Below are 21,471 nucleotides of genomic sequence, written 5' to 3'. Positions count from 1 at the left end.
CTTGTGTCTGACAGAAAGGTGAGGAATCAGTGGCCCTGAAGACGATTATGAGATCAATTTAACTACATTATAAACAAAAAGGGGAAAGGAGGAGAAAAGAATCGAGCCATATGATTTTCCCTCACTGCCAAACAGCTGTGTGTATTTTAAGGGCTGTTGTACACGATACTGAATAAAGATCATACGCTTCTGTCTATACTTAAGTGCTCTGTTGCTGAGTGGCAGGATTGTGGAAGAACCTGGCAGTGCTTTGACAGACTTTGACCTATTTCTTTTCTTAAGTTTTAAGATCTCTGGTTATCTCTGTGATGCTGTAAGCTGTCAGTGTGAAAGGAACTGGCATATCAGAGCCAGAGAGAACAAAAAGCCGTAGAGAAAAGTGATGTGTATGCAGAATGTTCAATGAAAAATACTTCTGATTAGAAAATGCCCAAAGACATTTTTTTTTTGTTTTCTTTTAACAAAAACTTCAAGAACATGATGCTGATAGTGATGATGATCTCTCTAGCTGTATTTGGAGAGAAAAACTGGGTACAAAAGCACTGAGGTTGTTGGTGTGTGTGCTTCCCTACCGCCCACCACTTCAGATAAAACTTGTAACAATAGTTCACTCTTTGAACTGTAAAGAAACTTCCTTTGATCTCTAACTTTCCCTGGTTTCAGGATATTAAAACAGTGCAACACCGGCCTAGTATGACCAACATGTTTACATTCAGATTTATAAAATAGTGGCTGTTTTTGTGCTATTGTGAGTTCATATCAAGTGGCATGAAAATGTGGGTGGTTTTTAAAGTAATACAAAAACATTGCAAAATACTCAGTGTAAAAAAACTTTTTTTTTTAATGGAAGACATTCACATCAACTCATGCTAAGAGATGATTGAGTCTCAAAGATGGATGTGCACGAGTTTGCAGCTTAATATAGTCCTCTCTTTGCAAACCTGCTATAACTTTTATCACTCCATATTTACATCCTTATTCACAGTCCTCAGTGCCAGACCTTGATCTCACCGGCCCAGTCGCAGGTGGCCGTGGTTGCAGGCAGGACGGGATGCTGGGACACACACAGACAGGGCTGGCTGTGGGCGTTGAGAGTGTGCAGCAGCCGAGTGTTGTGGTAGTCGTAGAAGTGAGCGGAGCCAGTGGCGCTCCCTGAGGCCAGGATAGTTCCATCCTGAGAAAACTCACAATGCACCGCGTATCCCTCCACCTAGCACAAAAATATATATCCAACATATTATATTGAATGCATTGACCTTCAACTAATTTTTCAACAAATTTTTATGTTTGCAGCATAATAAAATGTCATCCTAATGAATGTGATACAGCCGCTTACAGACCACAGCAAGTGAAAGGTTAAAGAAGCTATGTGCATGTGATCACAACTGGTATCCAGCATAGAAAAAGTGTGTTGGGAAAAGTAAAACAGGTGCTCGCCTTTCCATTATTATCACCTCTGAGGTGTCCTTGAGCAAGGCACTTAAACCTTCCCCACTTCAGTTGGGTGTAACAACAATGTGCTGTTCAGACACAAGGTCTGAATGTGTGAATCAATGTGGAACAAGATGTTCCTGGACAAAAGCATGTGTGCTCAGTAGTCAATATACTTTGCACTATACACTCAGTAACCTCATGCCGTCTAATGCAACATCCTTGCTATAAATTATGCCTTCATTATGGTTTTAATGTTCAGTCTGTGTTGAAATGGTTCCAGAGTGGTGTTGATTAAACTTCATGATCGTGTAGGAGGTTGTACACTGTGGTGCTGTTGAACTATATTGCGTTGTGGTAAGTGGTATTTTGTGTACCCCATTAAAATCAATGGGACTAATAATGTGAGACAGATTTATGATCTGATGATTGATACATGGTGTTAAGTGTTAATAATACTAGTCATCAAAAGTTATGTGATAGACTGACTGGTTATGAACACGTGCACTATTAGACCTGAAAGAATGAACATTTCTTTTCTCTGTTTTGTTTTTTTATAATGTTGTGTTTTGTACCTCTGGGTCACCAACAACAGGGAAAAACAGATTGTGTAGTGTGAGATACCAATTTATTTCCTGTCCATGTTTGTATTTTTCTTGAATCAACAGTAAAGACACCACAGCAGCAGCTCAGCATGTTGTCAGTGATGTTTATAACCAACAGCCACATTCTGCTCTTTTGCCCTCAGTTGTTGAAATATTGTATTGTACTTAGTGTGTTTGTGTCGGGGAAGGGGACCGTAGAGGAATTGCCGCAGGCTGTATATCTACATGTGGTGTGTAGGTTGTGGCTGTTTCATCTGTGTGTATTCGTTTATTCTGCCTTTGCACAGTTTTGTGCTGAAGTGGTTTGTGTGGATACGAGTGTACATCCGACTGCAGCACTTTCTGTATTGATCCGGCCCAGTGAAACCCCCTCCCCACCCCAGAGGCAACAGTCGTTACTGACCTTGTGTCCTTCGTATCGCCGCCTCTTGTTCATTCTGTAGGGCTGCTGGGAGGAGAACACCGCCATGTAGTTCCCATTGGTCTGGGCGACAAAGGACTCCTCCACCGGGTGGAGAGCCAGGCTCGGGCATGTGTATCTCTCCTGTAGGCCAAATGAGGAGGGAAAAAATCCAGAGGGGAATAAAATTAATTCATCCTTTGACCTTTTCTTGCTGTTACTAACCATGAAGTCAGCTGAATGTTAACTAGTCCATTAATTTGCAAGAGCCTTATGTTCTGAGGTGCAGTGGGTGGACAAAGTCACAGAAACACTCTAAAATGTAATGCAATCAGTTCACTGTGGTCAATTTTGGGGCCACACTTTGTCCAGTGATGAATTGTATTATATAGCAATGTCGAAAAAGCTCCTGTTATTTTCTCCATCCTTTCATTAATATTCATAGTGTAGAGAATTTGCAGGTTTCCTGGGACTTCCTGAACTGCACAATAAATTACCAATTCAACTCTAGAAACACTGATTCAGAGATGAGAATTTATTCAGCACAAAAAAAGCACAAAGGTTATAAGAAACACATTTTTTTTAAAAAATAGGTGGCACTTAGTCGAGCACACACTTGGCTCTGTGTAACTGTCGCAATATGCCAGTACCACATGCCTCATTACCAACTTGTTTCACATCAGGAGGTTCACACATTTTCATGATTTTCACCTTAAATTGGAGGTGTTATTTGCCTGTTAAGATTTAAACAGCTTTTAAACAGCCTTTTATTTGCTAATTTGTGCCCATCAGCTACAAGTTTCCTCAGGGGCTTTTTTTTATTTTTTAAAATTCACACAGATTTCCTTACATGGTAGATCTGGTTGGAGACTTTGGCCGTGGTCTGGTAATCCCAGGCGATGAGGGTGCGGTCTGCAGAGTCTCTGCTCACACAGTCAGAGCTTGTTATGAAGTCCACACCACCTCTCAGAAACAGGATGTCCAAGGTCTGCTGGATCCCTGCTTTGTACACTTTCACCATCTGAAAACAAATACACAGAAATTAGCATCAAGCTCTTTAAAATTCAGAGTGGAAAAAATGGAGAGAAGCAGTTAAATCTACAGTTGAGTGGGTAGTAGTTATACTGTACTGTATATACCTTCAGTGCATTAGGTGCAATTCAATTGAACCATCTGTGATGTTTTCACAGCAGTGTTTTTTTTTGGTTTGTTTGTTTGAATATACTGTTCACAGCACTCAGCTCTGAGGAGCAGTAACCTGGTTACAGCCCTCTGATTCACTGCCCCTGTCTTTGATTATTTCAGCAATTAATTCATGGAAATTTAATCAGAAGAAAATAAATCAGGCTAAAAGAAAACGTGATTTTTCAGCGCAGTTAAACTCACATCCATGGCAACAGTATACTGGATAATGGTCCCTAACATATTATCATTAATACCTAAAAACAGCTAGAAAGGCAGATAGAAAACATCAACATCTTCCAGTCTGTTTAGGTTAAGAGAAGAGATGAGAGGATGGTGAGATTTAGTCAGTCATGATCTAGAGTGGAGGGATCAGTTTATTTACTCCTTTCTTTGTTAGCCCAGTCTTATCAGATCAGAGTTTCACAGTGTTTGATCGGATTAGGTTCAATGCCACTGAGCAAGCTGCAAGCAGCTCCGCTCTACATCAGACAATTTAACTTTTGACCCTCGACTACAACTTTAACTGCTGCTCTTCTTTAACTTTCCCCAAACTTTTAACGCTTGCCCTTTACAATGAGCTGTAACGTAACATTTGAAAGCAAGCCCTTTCATCCAGTTCAACCTGTCAAGTCCTCCTGGAAAGACTTCAGACCTCAGAGGGCTTTGATATTGTGCCTGTGGGTGGGTGAGCTGGTCTCAGTCCTTTCTTATCTAGTGGGGTAATTCCGCCCCAGCAAAGGAAACACACAGCCCTGGGCTAAGACTGACAGGCAGTCAGGACGCTACAGCATTAACAACCTATTTGCTGAGGACAGGTGTCCGCTCACTCGGCTATTCTTACTGACACCTACTAGCAGAAGCAATCCCTGCTGTATTAAGTCTGCAACCCGGCAAGGAAACGATTCAGTTTGCCGAAGGGAAAAATTACATGTGAGCACTCAGATTCTGAGGAAGTGAATAGGATTATCATATAAAACAGCCTATTAAGCTTAATAGCAATATTAGGTTGCAGGTTCATGGGAGCAATTTATGAGCCCTGAATGAAATTAAAATTTGTTTTGAATAATTAGCGAGAAAAACCTGTAGTGTTACTCATGTGTATGCGGCAGTACGATCCTTTAGTGAAATATAGCACAGGTCACTGTGCAAGGCCAAGTGTGGACTAGCTTGTGTGTAAATCTGAGTGTGTAGGAGGGAGATGTGAATGAAGGAGATGTGTTCAAAGCCTACATACTGTAGCTTAGATTTATAAAGGTCAAACAACAGTGCCTGAACCTGAGTCAATAAAAATGATAAACTGGAAGGAGGTTAATAAGTTTGACCTTGCTGCAGCGAGAGTCCCAGGCCTTGACCGCTGAACTGTAACCTCCGCACAGGAATACATCTGGGTTGCTGGGATGCAGGGCCACACACATCACCTTGAACTGGTTGTCCAATTTCACTATCTGCCCCCCTGCAGAAGCAAAGAAATAAGAGACAGAAGAAGAAAAAGAAGATCAATGCTGCTTTGAAACAATGAGTCTTTGCAGCTTTTGTCGGCAGTGAACTCTTATAGTAAGACATCTGTTTAATATGTTATATCTTGAGATGAAAGCTGAGATTCTTAGAGCTGCGAGCAACCTACATATAAATGTTTGATTTGGGTAGTTCGGGAAATTTTCAAAACGCAACAAGAAAAATTATATGAGTTGAAGAAAAAGGTGTGGAACTACTAGAGGACCACTAATATTTACACCAACCATGTCCTTTAGATCAATTAAATGAAAAGTGCAGTTTTGCATAATACAATAGAGGCCCCAGAATGTTTTAAAAAAGTAAGACTGTTTATATTTGACACTGTGTAGCTAATCCTTTCCAGACGTAGAGTTGTAGAGAATAAAATTATATATATATATATAATAATCTCCTGGATTCATGAAACAATAATCCACTGAGTAGTTACTAACTCCCAGTTCACAGACATTTTTGTCTTGAGTGTAGGTCTAATCACCCATGCGTTACACACAAAGCACGGCATGGCTTGTTTGTGATTCACATAGTGAGGAAACATGATCTTTCTAGGTTCGACATCTTGTTGGGGAGTGTGTATCTCTGCCTATGCGTTGTGTTGCTGTAAGGGACTCATGTCAGTCTCAACCTTGACCCCCCCCCCCCCCCCCCCCCCCCGCTGGTTTCTGTCCACTACGGCCCTCAACAGTCCCAAGGCTGGCCGTGCAATCGCTTTACTGCTGTTATCCCTGCCCAGAGAGTATCTGTCTGAACAAACCAATAGACTCTGCACATCTGAGTTTCTAAGCGTTGTTGTGTGGTATCTTCTGTGAGTTCAAAAAGAATTATAGCTGCTGCGCAGCGATGGGTCGGGTCCGGGCTACTTTTGGGCAAATTTAGGCAATTCTGAGCAACAAACAGGAGAATAGGAAGACAAGACAGTTGACCTTATAATGTTCAATTTGCATCAGTTGAGGATTGAACCCACAACCTCGGGAACCAAAGACCATTGTCTATCGCACTGAGCTAATTGACAAGAGGCAGTTCAACAGTGGCTTCACAAATTGAGTAAACCATTCACTGTCGTGCAGGCAGATTTGAAACCACAGTAAAAATAAAAATCAGTTTTTGAGGTAAAATTCTGATATGTATTTGTCAAACATCTACTATGAATCTAAGATGTTAGGAGCCTTCGCACATGGTCCAGTCCAAGCTATTTGGATTTTTAAATTTAGAGGCTTTCTGTGACGCGATAATTAGGACAATTGTCTTGTCTTTCGTGTTGAGGACAACTGACATTTTGATCTGTCATCATCATCACCCTTGCTGGGTCTCGAACTCACAACCTCTGACACCAAGAACCAGCTCCTAACTCGCTGAGCTAATTGGCTGGTAGTGAAATATGCTGTGTAGCTTCATTTATCCACTCAGGTGAGTCAGTGCCCGGGCAGCTGTTGTGAACGCAGATTTCAAAAAGTCAGAAATTCTATTATCTAAACAAAAATCTGTTAATACATAAGACAGAAAAACAGCTTGAGGACATCTGACATTTTGATCTGTCATCATCATCATGACCCTTGCTGGGTCTCGAACCCACAGCCTCTGACACGAAGAACCAGCTCCTAACTCACTGAGCTAATTAGCTTGTAGTGAGACCTGCTGTGTAGCTTCATTTATCCACTCAGGTGAGTCAGTGCCCGGGCAGCTGTTGTGATGAAATGGTCAAAATTTCAGAAATTCAGTCATCTAAACAAAAATCTGATAATACATAAATTGCATCTTGACAGCATGGAAATGTTGGTGATTTGTTTTTCATGATAAGTGTTTTGCTTCATAAGAGAAAATATGATGTTTATAAATTCCACTCTCACATTGACTGCAGTTGTTCCCATGAGAGCAGAATTCAAAATGTTCTCAAAAATTCAGTTTTTGAATTAAAATTCTGATATTTGCTACACTTCATCAACCATGACTCCAGAATATTGTCATTTTTTTTCAGGAAGTTTGAAAATGTATTTAGCAAGAATGTGATGGTATATGTTTACAGTACTGTTTACAGTCAAACGTTTTCATGCACTGTAGGCTCAATTTTTGCTTAATCAAAAATCCGAGAAACAAGTTTTGTGGAGGACGGTCTGGAGATGCTCTGTAGCAAGTTTGGTGTCAATTGAGCAAAAATTGTGGGAGGAGATACATTTTAAAAGTTTTACAGTTATTGAAAAAAACAGAGTGATGGACTTCATAATTTGTTATAAGTTTAAGTGGACAAAAGTTTCAGCAGTATTGAGGCTACATTGTGGTGAAGTTTCAACACTGTAGCATCTACCGTTGGTCTGGTAGGAATTTTTAAAGTTTTTAAATTTAAACGCTTATTGTGCCCCCCCTAGGAGGGGGGGGCACATGTCCTTGGAGTTGAGTGAATCTGGCATGGGTTTGGATGTTTCTGTGAAGTTTGGTGAGTTTTCGCCCATGGGAAGTATGACTTCCTTGGAAGAAGAAAGAAAGAAAGAAAGAAAGAAAGAAGAAGAATTCCTAGGAATACAATAGTGTCCCGGCAGCTTAGCTGCCCGGACCCTAATGAAAAGATTCACACTTTTAAATTAAATTAGTAAATTAAGACAAACTGTTGCTGTTTGTGCTCCGTGAAAAGCTTCATTAAATACCATCTCTCTCAGTTGTCAAGACTGAGCTAAACACAACATAAATTTCAACTACATTTTCCCTCGAGACGCGAATTCTGCTGAAACTTCTCTTTGGTCTATTAATTGCGCTGACTGTGAGGACCCAGGCCTCCTTGTGAAACCCATTACACTCCTGTGCAGTAAACATTGTTTGTAATTAATTAAATTGTGCCGTCGCCTTTGCTGATAAACCGAGTGATTTGAGAACAAGCGCACTAATAAAAGATATAGTAAATCTTGCTGTAAATCGCCACCAAAGATAGTGTTCCCTGCAACTCTGAGCGCCTTCAGAAATTCATGAGTGTTGAACTAAAAGAGAAGAGAAGCTTTCAGTGATCATTTCAGGAGCAACGGCCTGTGTAAAGGCTGCAGGTTTTGATCACATGTCTAAAAAATGCTTTGCATTATCTCAAAGGACAGCACTGAGGGTTTTTCATGATAAAATAAAGCTTTTATCTTTATCATTAGATGCCCATTGTTAACTGACAGCAACTGTATATCCCCACGTAACGATGGTGGGAGACAGGATTTATCAAAATAACAGCATTGGTTTGTCACATTGGTTTGTCAGAGCCTCCCTGTCTTTTCCAGACAGCAGCACATCATGGTTATCAGTCTCTGAGAAGCCACTTGATTTAAATATTGCTCAAGACAAAAAGATAATCTAAACTGACAAAGATGTAGTGATATAGAAAAGAGGAACTACTGTTTTGGCTAGAGGCGGCTTTATCTAAATCAATTAAAAAATGTCGCACTTAAAAACAAAACAAAAACACTGAGGGGCTTAAATATAATTAAGCCTGACAGGGTGCAACCAAAAATGAGTTTCCTGGGTAAGCCATGAAGAAGGCTACACGGGGAGCCGGAGACAGACTATGAGCCAACAGCTCCGTCAAAGGCTATGCAAAGCAGCATACCTCAGGGTTCAACTGCTCCTCATTAAGTCATCCAACAAACAACAAAGGACCACATCGAAAACAGTCTAAGGCAGTTAGCCAACAACAAAAACGCACTTCATTACACACTTGTTCTTGGATTTTCCCCACACAGTCTTTTTTAAAAGAGAAGAATGAGTCACAGCTAATAAAGTACAGCAGAAATGGACCTTCTTTCACTTAATGGTGGACCAGCACAAACCCAGATTCGATTGCATTGATCCAAAGTTTTAACAGGCAATTTCGTCAGACTCACACTTCCAGCTTAATTGGCTTACCCGTAGCGATATGGAGAAGATGTGTCATCGAGATTTGAAACTCATGTTTGACGATGAGAAATCAACATTCTCCTCATAATAAACTGGGCCTTGTCATGTTTTAATTAAGCAAGATTAATTAGCTTGCTGGAGAGGGGAGATAAGGGAGGACTGTAGTGATCTGTCCCTTCCTTGCTATAGTTCACTTTGTAGTTATGAACAAGCTCCTATCATGCAGAAGAGCTGACGCACAGCAGCGGACTATAGACAGGAGGACATTAGGTGTGATCGGGACAGCAGGGATGAGCCCCTTAGAGCAGAGGGAAGCAGGATGAAGTGGATATTCTGCCTCATTACCAGATCCACCAAAGCAGGGTGCTGTCACTGCACATCAGGCGAGGTTAGGTTCGTGAAAAAAAAACACATACAAAAAAAATACTTCTGGAAAGTCTTAATAAGCCTTGTCTATAACTACTTTATATCTGTAAACATATTTCACATTCACCATGTGCCAAACCCTGTAAATGTGAAGGTGAAAAGTTCCTTCAATCATCCACGGCAGGTTTCATCAACAAATAAAGCCTTAAGACCTACTGTGGAGCCGCAGTGAGTCCCTTTATAGCAGACGATCACGACACCAAATATAGTGAAGATTTACAACATTACAGGCAGCACAGGAAAAAAACCACTGGACTTTAACTGCACTAAAATATACAACTACATGTTATCAAGTTTCCAAAATACCATATAGTTAAAAAGTCAAAACTGAGGACTGTTTTGTTAAAATTGCCATAAAGTAATATTTTTTCTATAAGGGAAATTCTGGGCCGATACCAATACCAATATCGATGTTTTTTTCCCCAGTGTTTATTCCACTTTTCCACTTTTAAAGGAAACCAAGAAATCTTCATTACTCACAAAAAACCTACATTTCCGCTCACTTAACTTTGACAAATTGAACGTGCATGCGCCCTCTGGCGTCTCGGCAGAGTCACACCCCCAAAAAGAGGAAAAAAAACAGGCTTCCCCTCCGAGTCAGCACAATATGCCACATAACAGATAAAAATCAGTCACTGCCATCAGTATTTTCTGATGGCCGATGGCAGTCAATGAAGCGAATATCTGCTCAGCCGATGCATTGGTGCTTCCCTAATTGTAATGTCTTCTTTTTCCTTGATTATTTGAGTAGGAATCTCTTTCAATTATCGTGTCCTTAATTAGCACCAGCCCATTTCAAAGCAGGTCAGAGGTTTCTGAAAGTGGAAGTGACGATAATTTTCACTCTTTTTCCCTAATAAAGAGTGATATATAACTATATATTATATATATTATAAAACACAATTATGTATGAAGCAGCTCCAAAACATGGCATGCACAGGCCTCTGGGAACACTTCCTACTTCATGTTGGGAGCTTCTGAAGCGTACCACCATAGAAACACTGACAGTTTTTTTTTTTCATTATTTCACAAATGTATGTTATAAATGTACCACATATCAAATGTATCGTCTATCACCCACAGATTTTTACTAATTTTTTAAAACACTGGTTAGTCTTCTTTTCATTTCACATATCAGGGTAAAATGTGTGGAAACCAAGCAGGTAACCACTGTAAAATAAAGCTTTCAAACTAGGTCAAAATGCAGATCTTGCCAGTGGCGTTTGGAGTAAACGCTTCATGTGTATGTGTATGTGTATGTGTGCGCATGTGTTTATGTGTGTGTGCTGCTCCTGGCATGAAATGCGCAAGTCCTCAGTGTTTATAAAGCCAGGAAATAAATGTTTCCTGAGATGTTCTGGTAAAGTGACAGATATCAAAGAAAAGTGTATTCCAGGTTTGTTACACTAAGTTAAGTGATTATATCGACGTTACTACTGTATGTGCAAAGCAAACCCCCTGTCCCAGTTCACAATATTGAGCTAGAGGCCTCTGGTGCACATAATAAAAGCACTTCTCTTGCATTGGATTGCCAGTTGGCTCAGATATATACTGGCATGTTTTAAACAAACAATTTCTGTGAGTTGACCCCAGACTTGACATCACAGTGCGACTCATTATTTTGCCCTTGCAATATGGCTTGTAGCTCATTTTTAAAAGTAACGCACTGCAACAAAGAGAAACCACATCTTACAACCAAACTTGTTGTAGCTGCATTCATCAACCATGACTCTGCAAAGGCGATATGAGGTGGAAGGGCAATGCACAAGACTACTCCAGCGCCTGGCACTGTCTTTGTGTATTATTGGTTTTTGGAAAGCAAAGACGACCTCCTTTTTTCTGCCAGCACCTGAAGGGATCTGGACAGAAAACTCAAGTTCTGCACACACACGCATGATCTGACACATCAACCTGTGGCAGCCAGTGGGCATATGGGAATATTTCCCTACGCCAACCACCACCAATCAGCTTTTCCAAGGACAGCCGTGAAAGCATTGGACAACAGCTGCCACTTCACACAAATGCCCTCCAGATGAAATTCATTTATTCCACTCCCCAACTCCTACTCTCTCTGTTTTCCTTTCTCTGAATATATTCTGCCTCTTTTGATTTTTTTTCTCTTGCATTCTTGCTTCCCCCCTACCTTTCTCTCTCTGCATTATGTCTCTTAACCTGCTCTCCCGCCCTATATCCTCCTCGCCCTCTACTATTGCTATTCAGCTGTGACAGCCTGCCTGTGGCCCACTGGGGACTGAATGTAAGATTCTACAAATTAAATTGGACACAGGAACAACTGCAAAGATAGCCAAGGAAAATGGGCCCACAACAGTACTCTGAATGCATAGGCCCCCCTATAATTCCATTTCTCTGTAAACATACCGATTGGTGCAGCAATTGTTAGGCTTACTGTGGTGCACTAAGAGGTCAGGTGTCCTACAAGACTCCCACTATCCAAAGAGAGCACAATTGAGCAGAATAAGCCCAGCTGCCGCCCTTGTTAGAGTCGTGCGGCACAGCATTACTGTGAAGTGGGTAAAGATCAAATTAATCCTGATTAGTCTGACAATGAGTTGGCAAACACTCAGGTCCCTCAGCATCCCTTCACTCTTGGTGGGGATAGTGTTTAACATGAATGTTGGGAGCATTAACTTTCCAAATATCCCTGTCACAATTATGCCAACACCTCGGCGTAGCCTTGTCATATCAGTCAGAAATATAAATTCTCTGGAAGCATGGGAGTCATAGCTTACCACGTTGTGATGGGAAACACAATTATGTCAGTCTGTGTTTAAATTATTATGGGGCAAATTATGCATGCTGCTTGAGCTTTATGTTCTAGTAACTGATCGAGTATGATTGGTTTTAAAGTGCCGGTGCTGTGGTCTTAGCTCTACCACAGTAAATTGCCCCACAGTTGAGCAGAAACTGGGCTGGAATTCCTAAGTCCCATATTAATATGCAACTAAATAAAATCGTACTCATCTCGTGCTACTAAAGGAATACATTCTTATTGCTCTGTCATGCCAGCACACATCTTCAGATTGTCACCCTCTGAAACAATATGGTTTATTCAATTTCATACACAAATAAGTAATAACAGCAGTAGGAATATGAGTAAGAATAATAAAATATTACTAAAAAATAGAAAGGCTGTTGCAGGATTGATTGGTGAGGGTTTTCTCGTACATGCTGAGCAAGACACTTGCAGCTACCAAAGTATAAGGCCAAAATAAACATTTGTTTGTTTATGGTTGTGCTAGGTGACGTTCCAGTATAAGGTCATGGTGGCTGCTCCTGTGGTGATGTATCCATTATTGATCCCCTTCCTGGAGCTGCCTGTGTGTTTAATGGGCTGGCCAAGCTATTATCCGGTAGGCTTTATTGGCAGTATTGACAGACATGCTGAGAGGGGAAGTGCAAACGGCAGCAAGTCAGCACAGCAATGTGTTGACCCTGGAGATGTAGATGCCACAGGGCTTCGAAACAATGTCTATTGTATGTCCGCAAGTCCCGCTGAGCCTCTCTGGTTTTTTTCAGAGTGTATGTCACTATTGCGAGTTAGTTAGTGAATGGACAGGAGGGACCAAAACAAGCTTAATTATAAGAGTGTCCTTGGTGACTCTTTAGTTTTTTCCAGAAACTCTTACAAACATTTTGGTCGTAAGGTGTCGAGAAAATCAAAGATTTCAGATGAAAGAAATTCTAGTTAGTGAAAGCAGTAACAGATCATGTTGTTGATTGTCTACATGAGTTGTTTCAATCCTTTCTGCCATGCCTATTACATGAACACAAAACAAGTAATTCCACCGCAAATCACATTATTGATGTCTCCTTGTCACCTTGAAAATGCTGTGTGAACTCACAAAAGGGACAGCGACAGCCGAGCCTGTGGATTTGGCTGACATTGTTACTGTTGGTAAACAAAAGTTTCCTCACTTGCAAGCTTTTAAGAAAGTAAACATGTTTTTTGAACATATACAGCATGTGTGTCAGTGTGTGATATGAGTTTGAGATACTAGGGGAGACAGAGATAAACAGTGTCCCATTTTAGAGGCTTTTTTTTAGGGGGTTATTCACTTCATGTACACCTTTAAAGTCATTACATATATAATAGAGTTATGGGAGGCATATCACTACTGTACAAACTCTGAAAACTCAGAAATGTTGAACTTTATGAGCTGACGTAGCTCAAATTTACAATTTAAAAAGTGACTGGACCCAGCTGACTTTGGGACACCACAGGTTTAAAGGGAATACCAGTTGTTTCATTTAAATATTAAGGGAAGCAAGCCAGCGTTTCTTGGCTGCACTTGGATGAGTCTTTGGAATGAGTTAGTTGACCAGTTATGATGTATTTGCTCTAGAAATACTGATTTCGAAGGTGGTGGCCCTTGAAATGGGTCACGACTGCAGCGAGGAGGGAGAGAGAAGGAGAGACAAGGCCAGAGACAGAAAGAGAAAGAGTTTTGCAATTGGTACAATAAGCTTAACAGGTTTTGTGGTCCAAAGAATTTAAGGTCAGTCCATACATAAATTACTACACCAATTCTGAATTTGCATGAAGTAAAGTCGCCGAGAAGTTTTGTTTTTCAGCAATATGGTCAAAGAAAACGAACAGCAGCTCAATTAAGTAAGCGTATAAGATTTTTTAAAATATAAATTTCCCCTTTATATTTGAAGGAAACACCACAGCTGTCCTGTTTCAGTGTACCTGGCTACAGATGAGAAGCACAGGACTGTGGAAACACAGCATTGCATTTACTGTTCAGTTCAGTTGAGGACAAATTCACATTGAAATACTTGAAGAAGTAAATCTAGTGCTTTGTTATGCGACATCGTGTTCCTTAGACCTGCAGAGAAAAAGTGTTGCTATTCACCTGTCTCCACGTCTGTGATCACAGCCGTGTTGTCAAATGAGCCAGTGAGAAGGTGTCGCCCGCAGGGGGTCCAACAGGCATCACGAACAGCTCCTGAATGGCAGGTGTAAACCCCGAGGCATCGCCCGCTCTCTGCTCCATCCCACACCTGCCAGACGTGGTCACATTGAATCAAGACAAAGTCACAAATTAAACCTCGCCTGCGGCAGCAAAGTCTTTTTTACCATAAATAGTTCTGGAAGAAAGCTTTCATTGTTCTGCCACCACTGCATGAAAGACATGGTGTGTATACTACATAACAACCCCTATGGAAAAGAACTGGTGTCACTAATGAGCAATTGGGAAAAGATTACATAATAAATATGTACTAAGTCTTTATGGTGCTTTTTATTTAAGTATAAGAATGAAAAAACAGTTATGTGATTTAAAAAAAAAAAGTGTTGTGCATTTTCTAAAAGACTAAAATGTCTCCAACATGCAGTATGACAAAAAGAAGCAGAGGAAAAGAAGCTACATCAGACAGCACTGACACACTGTGTTTCCTTCACACAAACAAGAAGAAAGGACTGGAATGCTTTGGATGATGTTTCAAGGAAGTTTACTGACAATCAAATACTGCAGGTCAGACTTGGCGGCCACTGCACTCCTCACAAAAAGAAGAAAAGATAAAGACTTTTTTTTGCTAAGCCTTTACAAATCATGCATGTAAGGTGTCCTCCAGCACTGAAAATCCTTCCTGTGCAGACAAGTATGCAGTCTGTCTCTATCAAAGCTGACAGAGATGTAATCTATGCTTTCCTCACATGTCTTCTATTGTAATAAAACAAAATGGGATTATTTCACAAAGAGGCACTGGATAAATTGGAATAATACCTTTACAAATCAGGCTCATTTGCAGGATTTAAAAGCAAAACAACCTTTGTGATGAATTATTTAGACTAATTACCTTCGAGCGAGTCTATAAATCAGTTCCCCATGGGGTATAATGGCTTTAATGGTTTTATACTATTAGCGATTTCTCTGATTAGAGACAGAGAAGAGGAGAAAAGCACCAAGCTGCCTTCTGTTTGCCGTGCCCACTGTAACAATGCTACAGTATCTACACTTTGCCACTTTGAAATGCAATATCATGGTCTAAATAAAGTACAAAACAGGCTGTAAAAAGTAACCTGATTTATGAAAGAGGTGCTAATATGCAATATTGCTCTACTGTCAATTTTAGCTTTGTCCTCTAATCATTGGTGTGGTGTTTTTGTGTTTCAAGGAAGATCACTTGGCAAACTAGTTGGTTGATACTGCACGTGGTTTTCATCAGATTCTGTGCTTGTAAAGATAACTGATATTCTGTCAGACATGTCAAAGGACAAAGGATTCTCCCTGAGGCCCGGCCTAAAAAAACAGTGGGTGGTCTGGTGTCCATTGAGGTGAGGTATTACAGCAATGATTAAGTATTTTTTTTACTTCCCCAGCATTGCCAGGGCCACAGAGGATCTTTGAAGATCCGCGCTGCAGATCCCTCACTGCCTCTCTGTGTTTCATTATTAAATACGACTCCCTCATACAGCATACGAAACACACTGAGAAGTACTGTGCCACAGCTCCCACAAGAGACAGACAGGGAAGAAAGATGGACGGGGGAGAGAGACATATAAATCCAGCAGGCTGTGGTTTAACAAACAGAATGCCAGAGATGCCTTCAGGGTGGAAAAACAAGTAACAAAGAGAGAAACAGAGGGAGGGACTCACAGTTTTGATTGCTAAAAAGCTAAATATTGGAGAGGTGCATCCATCTATTAAGAATATTTCCATTCATTGTGCAACAGGCTATTCAAAGTATTTGTAAGATCTTAGGCTTAGGGAAACACTGCCATCTCAAGGTAACATGAAAATCTGTTCAACAGCAACTGATGGCAGCATCTATAGTCACAAAAGCTTTCAGCTAAACACAGACTTTTACATAACAAGTCCGACAAAGTGTTGTGTTGCCTAAGCCCCGTCTTGAGCCTGCTCCCTATGAATGACAGTGTTAATGATTATGCACCATAACAACACCATTCATTTCACACACAATTGCAATAATCCTGCACAATGTGAGACCTGTGCACGGTTGAAATTGAGCGCTTGTTTATTTGCATCCCCCTTAATTTCACCGGCCACTTAACAGACACGCTGAGCGGATCCTCGCGGATGACTCATTGGAGTAATCTGCTTCCTAAATGACTCTCGGTAATTAAAACTAAATTGGTATTCGTGTTATCAACTTAAAACTGCTGCCTTACACCTGCCGTAGCCATGGTGACAACAGCTGCAAACAGGCTGGAATAATAATAGTCAGACTGAGGAAGTGACAGACAGGATGGAGGAAGAGGAGTCGGAGGCCTGAAGGGTGTCGGTGAAGAAATACAAAGAGTAGAGTGTGAAGACTTTATTAAGTGTAGCCTACTCCTTCTCTCAGTCTGTACTCAGCCGGACAGAAAAGCTGTGACAAAGTGCCAAAATACATGATCACCGTCTCTGTACTGTATGTCAATAAATAAACAATAATGTATGGAAAGCTATTATGTTACCAGAAAATAGACAATGCCACATTTTCACAAATGAGTTTTCTGGAGAACATTCCAGTGTTCCCAAACTGAAGTGATTTCAGATTGACTGGGATAATTAATGAATGAATAAATGAATTTATTTATTTCGGTATATCAAGCTTATATAACCGAAAGGGTGTAGGTTGAAGCCAAAGCTTATATACCCCTACCCCTTTTACCTTAAAAAATTAAAATAAAATAAAATAATATATGTATATACGCATTAATACAATAGGATCAGATCACAGACATTTGAAATTAATCAGTACACTTAAATTTCTGATCACAACAAAATAAAGAATTGTACACAGCGCATAACCCAAAATAGTACAAAATCATTGAACTTAATTTTCCATACTGTAACGAGAAATTTTGCTGTTCTTAAAAAGTTTTTTAAAGCTGACTAGAGTACAGCATAATTTAATATTTTCAGGACAATTATTCCAGATGTTAACCGCTCTAACAGAAAGACAGTGATTTTTTACAGTAGTCGAGTCTTTGGTTTCTCAAATAATAGTGGTCTTCTCAGGTTAAAACTGGAATCCTTCATTTTAAACAGATTCTTGATATCTTGAGGAAGAAGTTTATTTTTTGCTTTTATTGTAATGTAATCAACTAAGTCCCTGAATTTCAAAATGTTCAGGTGACTAAATAGTGAGTTGGTTGGCTCACGGAAAGGTTTATTACTGATGATTCTTATAGCCTTTTTTTGCAATAAAAAAATAGAATTTGTATTTGTTCTGTATGTGTTTCCCCAGACCTCAATGCAATATGTCATATAAGGGGCAATTAAAGCTTCAGTTGGTAACAATTATTCAGTCATATTTGCGGGAACTGTCACTATATTCTGATGGTCAGACATTAAATGAGTAATTTAGGACAAAATCCAACTCCTCTGGCTCCACCTACAGCCTGTAATCGTATTTGCCAAAATCCACCGCGCCCGACGATTCTCCACCAGTCAGGTAGAGGGAGCAGGAGGAGCAGCCAATCGCCGCTCCTACACGTCGTGCTATGGATACGGTACATCTTTTTTTTTTTTTTTTTTTTTCTCTGTGGGTGCGTTCATGGCTACTTTGTGTGTGTCTGTGTGTGTGTGGGGCGCTTGGCAGAGGTTCATAAAGGGACCTGACGGAGTATTGTCTTGAAATTTCCGACCAAGTCGCGGAGTTTACTTTCACTTTCGTCAACTTACCAACTGGAGCTTTAATGCATAATATAATGTGACTAATGATTGTTGAGAGAGGAAAGCTTGGGCTTTATAAAGAATTGCAATGGATTTGATAAAGTTGAACAGAAAGATGAACACAATCATTATGCTTAGCTGTGGCCCTAACTACATAACAAACTGCTTTTTGACAATTAATCAATAGGTCTACAAATAATCAATGCTGATGTTTTCAAAGTGTATACTTTATATAAAATGTGGTTGGACTTAATTAACTGGTTATCATAGTGAAAAACTAAAGCACTGTTGCTATGGTTACCTGCACTTTATTGTGGGGAGACCGGAGCGCCTTGCCACACAGGTTAGTTGTCACACTGGTCATGTCTCCCACAATAGAGGGAAACTGTCACCCGTCTGTTAATACAAGTCAGCAGTGTAAAACTCAAGCATGTGGGAGCCTCCTTTCATATTTAATAGATGAGGGGACAATATCTGACAGTATCATGATGTGCCCCCCTGCTGTACGGGACTTTGGCACTTTGGTCAAAAAAAAAAAAAAAACTCAGGGAAAACCCTGGTTATGTAATATAATTATAGCTTCTTGCAATTTCAAATAAAATCCCAGTCTGATTCCAACAAACTGAAACATGTGGTGCTCTGACAACTGAAACTCCTGTGAGTTTATTATCTCAGTACGAACTTTAAGGGGGAAAAAAAACTTTTATTCAAAAAGAGAACATGGCTCAAGGGGCTAATTCACAGATAAGTAAGACTGTTTTCATGCTTTTCTATCTTCTGGTTTGACAGAACACACCTGACACAGTTACTGGAGAGAAAGGGAAAGAAAGAGAAAGAGGGAGAGGGAGGGAGAGTGAGAGAGAGACCGAACGAAATTCCTTGTATACAAACAAACAAGTTTTTTTTTTTACCCCTTCTTTTCTAGTCTTCACCATCTGCTCCAACCAGCCCGTTCTCAAATCCAGAAGAGGTGGCTGCCATACTGCTGCACGTGTACGGTTATGCAAATGATCTCATGCATATTTAAATTATTAATTATTCAGAGTCCTCCTAGGATATTGGTGAGGTAGGTGATTTTGTTCTGGGATAGAAATATTTAGTCAGTGGCAGGCACCTGCATTGCTTGACCTTTACAGTAGGGAAATGAGGGATTGTTTCCTGGTGCGTAACACAGAAAAAGAGGGGGAGGGGGAGAGAAAGGAAGAGAAATAGGAGGTCCCACGGGTCCTGACATACATTCAACTGACAGTGACAGATTTGATTCTAAAGAAAGTAGTTTATGGTGCATCTATAAATCGAGGCAGCAGGGCAGACATTATCTCCCTGCCTGTAACACCGCGCCAGTTACACTGAATGTCAGGTAAAGTGATTATCCTGTAAGACCTCCTTGATGCACTTGGCACCTGTCTGAATCTATACTAATAAATGGATTTTTGCGGGCCCGGATCAGGTATATCTTGTCACACTGAACTGATACTAATAAGTAAGCTTGCGAACAGTTTGATTTAAATAACAATTCAGTGCAAATACATGGAAGAACACTGTATCCCTTCTCTACTATTTTATATCCCCCTTGGCTAAGCGTTTAATACACATCTTTGCTGAAGACAGTGATAGCCTTATTGGGGCTGTTATTACCTTGACAGTCTTGTCCATGGATGCAGACAGCAGCAGGTGGCTGAGATGAGGCACAGGACACCATTGCACTGTGTTGACTGGGCCCTGGTGCCCCCCCAGGGTCATCAGAAGTTTTCTTGGTATGCCTGCTGTGCCGGGCTTGAGACCAAGATACGGCTTCACTATAGCCGAGACATCTGAGAAAATTTGCCCTTCCCTGGTCTGATTCCCTGGGTCTTGCTCTGCTGGACATGTTGGCTTCACAGTCTCTACTGAAGTAGCAAGTTTCTGTCTCTTGGGGATGTATGGTCTGACACCAGGGGGGAGAGGGCAGTGTCTCTTTGCTGAGTTCATCCCATCACCAAAGCTTTGTGGCACACGAGGAAGAGTGGGCTGTGGTGAGCTCATCCCTCGAGTCACAGGTAAACACAGAGGAGCTGCAGCATCTCTACAATGCTTATGCTGTGCTGCCCTGCCCCTGTCAAAACAGTTCTGTGGCAGCGAAGTCTGAGGTAGTGAGGAAATTGTTCTTTCTAAGACGTTCCCATGATATTCGAACAACGTATCCCGAGGGTCTTGGGTAAAACTTTGAGTGATGGTTGTTACATTTGAGTCACACACCACAGATTCTTGTTTTTGTTCATAAGAGCCCGTTTGGACAGAGGCTAATGCTCCTTCTCCCGTTTGATCCAGAGATTCATCCTCTGACTCTGAATCCTCATAGGCCACGAGTGAAGACATCTTCAAAGGACACTCTTAAAAAAAAAGAGATAAAAAAGTTGTTGCTGGTGTGTCAAAGTGAGGTTATTCCATAAAACAACCCAAGTATGACATCTAGTGGTTGGTGGGATTTCTGCACCTGAAAATAGAATACACATCTGTCACTTTTAGGTAGATTTGACATTTCAAAAAAATAAATAACGTGACCTGGCAGTTTTACCACAGCTTTCTATACAATTTTTTTTCCCCTTCTGGTCACCAGTGAGGTGTAGTGCTCACCCACCTCCGTGCACCAGACAAACAGCCTGGGAGGAACAGAGAAGGAAACACTGTGGGTCCATCTTCATACACCAAAAGAAGCAGGGCAGGACAGTATTTGTAAAAATAAATAAATACATAAAAAATAAGAGCCCAGACTTTCGATTTGAACCGAGCTGGCATGAAAGGCTAACAATGTTACGTGTAGTTGTCAACACAAAAGCCAAATCAGGCAGAGAGCAAACTGCAGGCTAGTCAATTTATACCACTGTAACGTACAGAGCAGCTAACTTAGACTGTTTGTACTTGTTAACTTGACTTATAAATGTACAGACTCGATGATGAGCTAAACCCTGAAGTTTAACGCCGTGTCTATCCATTGGCGTCGTTTGCATTACTGACGCAAATATACTTTATACAAAGGAATAAAAATATGTCAGTGAATCTGCGTTTACCACTTTACTCTTGCAGTCCCAGTAAAACCATCAATATCCGACAGCAAAGGTAAGTTACTCTCTGCTAGTGCTGATAGTCACACACCTGGTCACAACATCCCGCTAAACCAACCGAGTAAAGCAACCTTTCAGAATAAAAGTGAAGATTCGATTTGGCCAATGGCCTCGTGTTCGTCAAACTAAGTGTTGAACTTTTATTTTGAAAGCGACCGGTAGGAACGAACGGGCTGTCCCACCCCGCCGATATACACCGCTTTAAGTTTACTAACATTATATTTAGGCTTTTGGATTTACGTATGGTTTATCTGAAAAAAAAAAAAACAGGAAGCTTTATTTGGTATAAATTTATATAA

General features: G+C 40.6%; 1 protein-coding gene across 2 annotated transcripts; it reads right to left on the bottom strand.

Annotated features, from left to right (window-relative positions):
- Positions 1-821: 821 nt before the first annotated feature.
- wdr25 (WD repeat domain 25) lies at positions 822-21,238 on the bottom strand. Of its 2 annotated transcripts, XM_085767551.1 has the most exons (7): positions 21,119-21,238; positions 19,707-20,440; positions 14,298-14,445; positions 4,944-5,074; positions 3,287-3,457; positions 2,440-2,580; positions 822-1,210 (listed from the first exon to the last, which is right to left on the bottom strand). In XM_085767551.1, the coding sequence occupies exons 2-7, from the start codon at positions 20,424-20,426 to the stop codon at positions 989-991; spliced, it is 1,533 nt and encodes a 510-aa protein (XP_085623677.1). In that variant the 5' UTR covers positions 20,427-20,440; positions 21,119-21,238; the 3' UTR covers positions 822-988. The 2 variants fall into 2 exon arrangements, with proteins under 2 accessions (XP_085623677.1, XP_085623676.1); XM_085767550.1 differs by lacking the exon at positions 21,119-21,238 and having other exon boundaries at positions 19,707-20,443.
- Positions 21,239-21,471: the final 233 nt, after the last annotated feature.

Source organism: Trachurus japonicus, chromosome 22, assembly GCF_045865225.1.
Source record: "Trachurus japonicus isolate A0001 chromosome 22, Traja_1.0".
In the NCBI taxonomy this organism is placed as follows: domain Eukaryota; kingdom Metazoa; phylum Chordata; class Actinopteri; order Carangiformes; family Carangidae; genus Trachurus; species Trachurus japonicus.
Note: the sequence above shows the minus strand (reverse complement) of the source record. Positions and strands in the feature narration are given on the sequence as shown.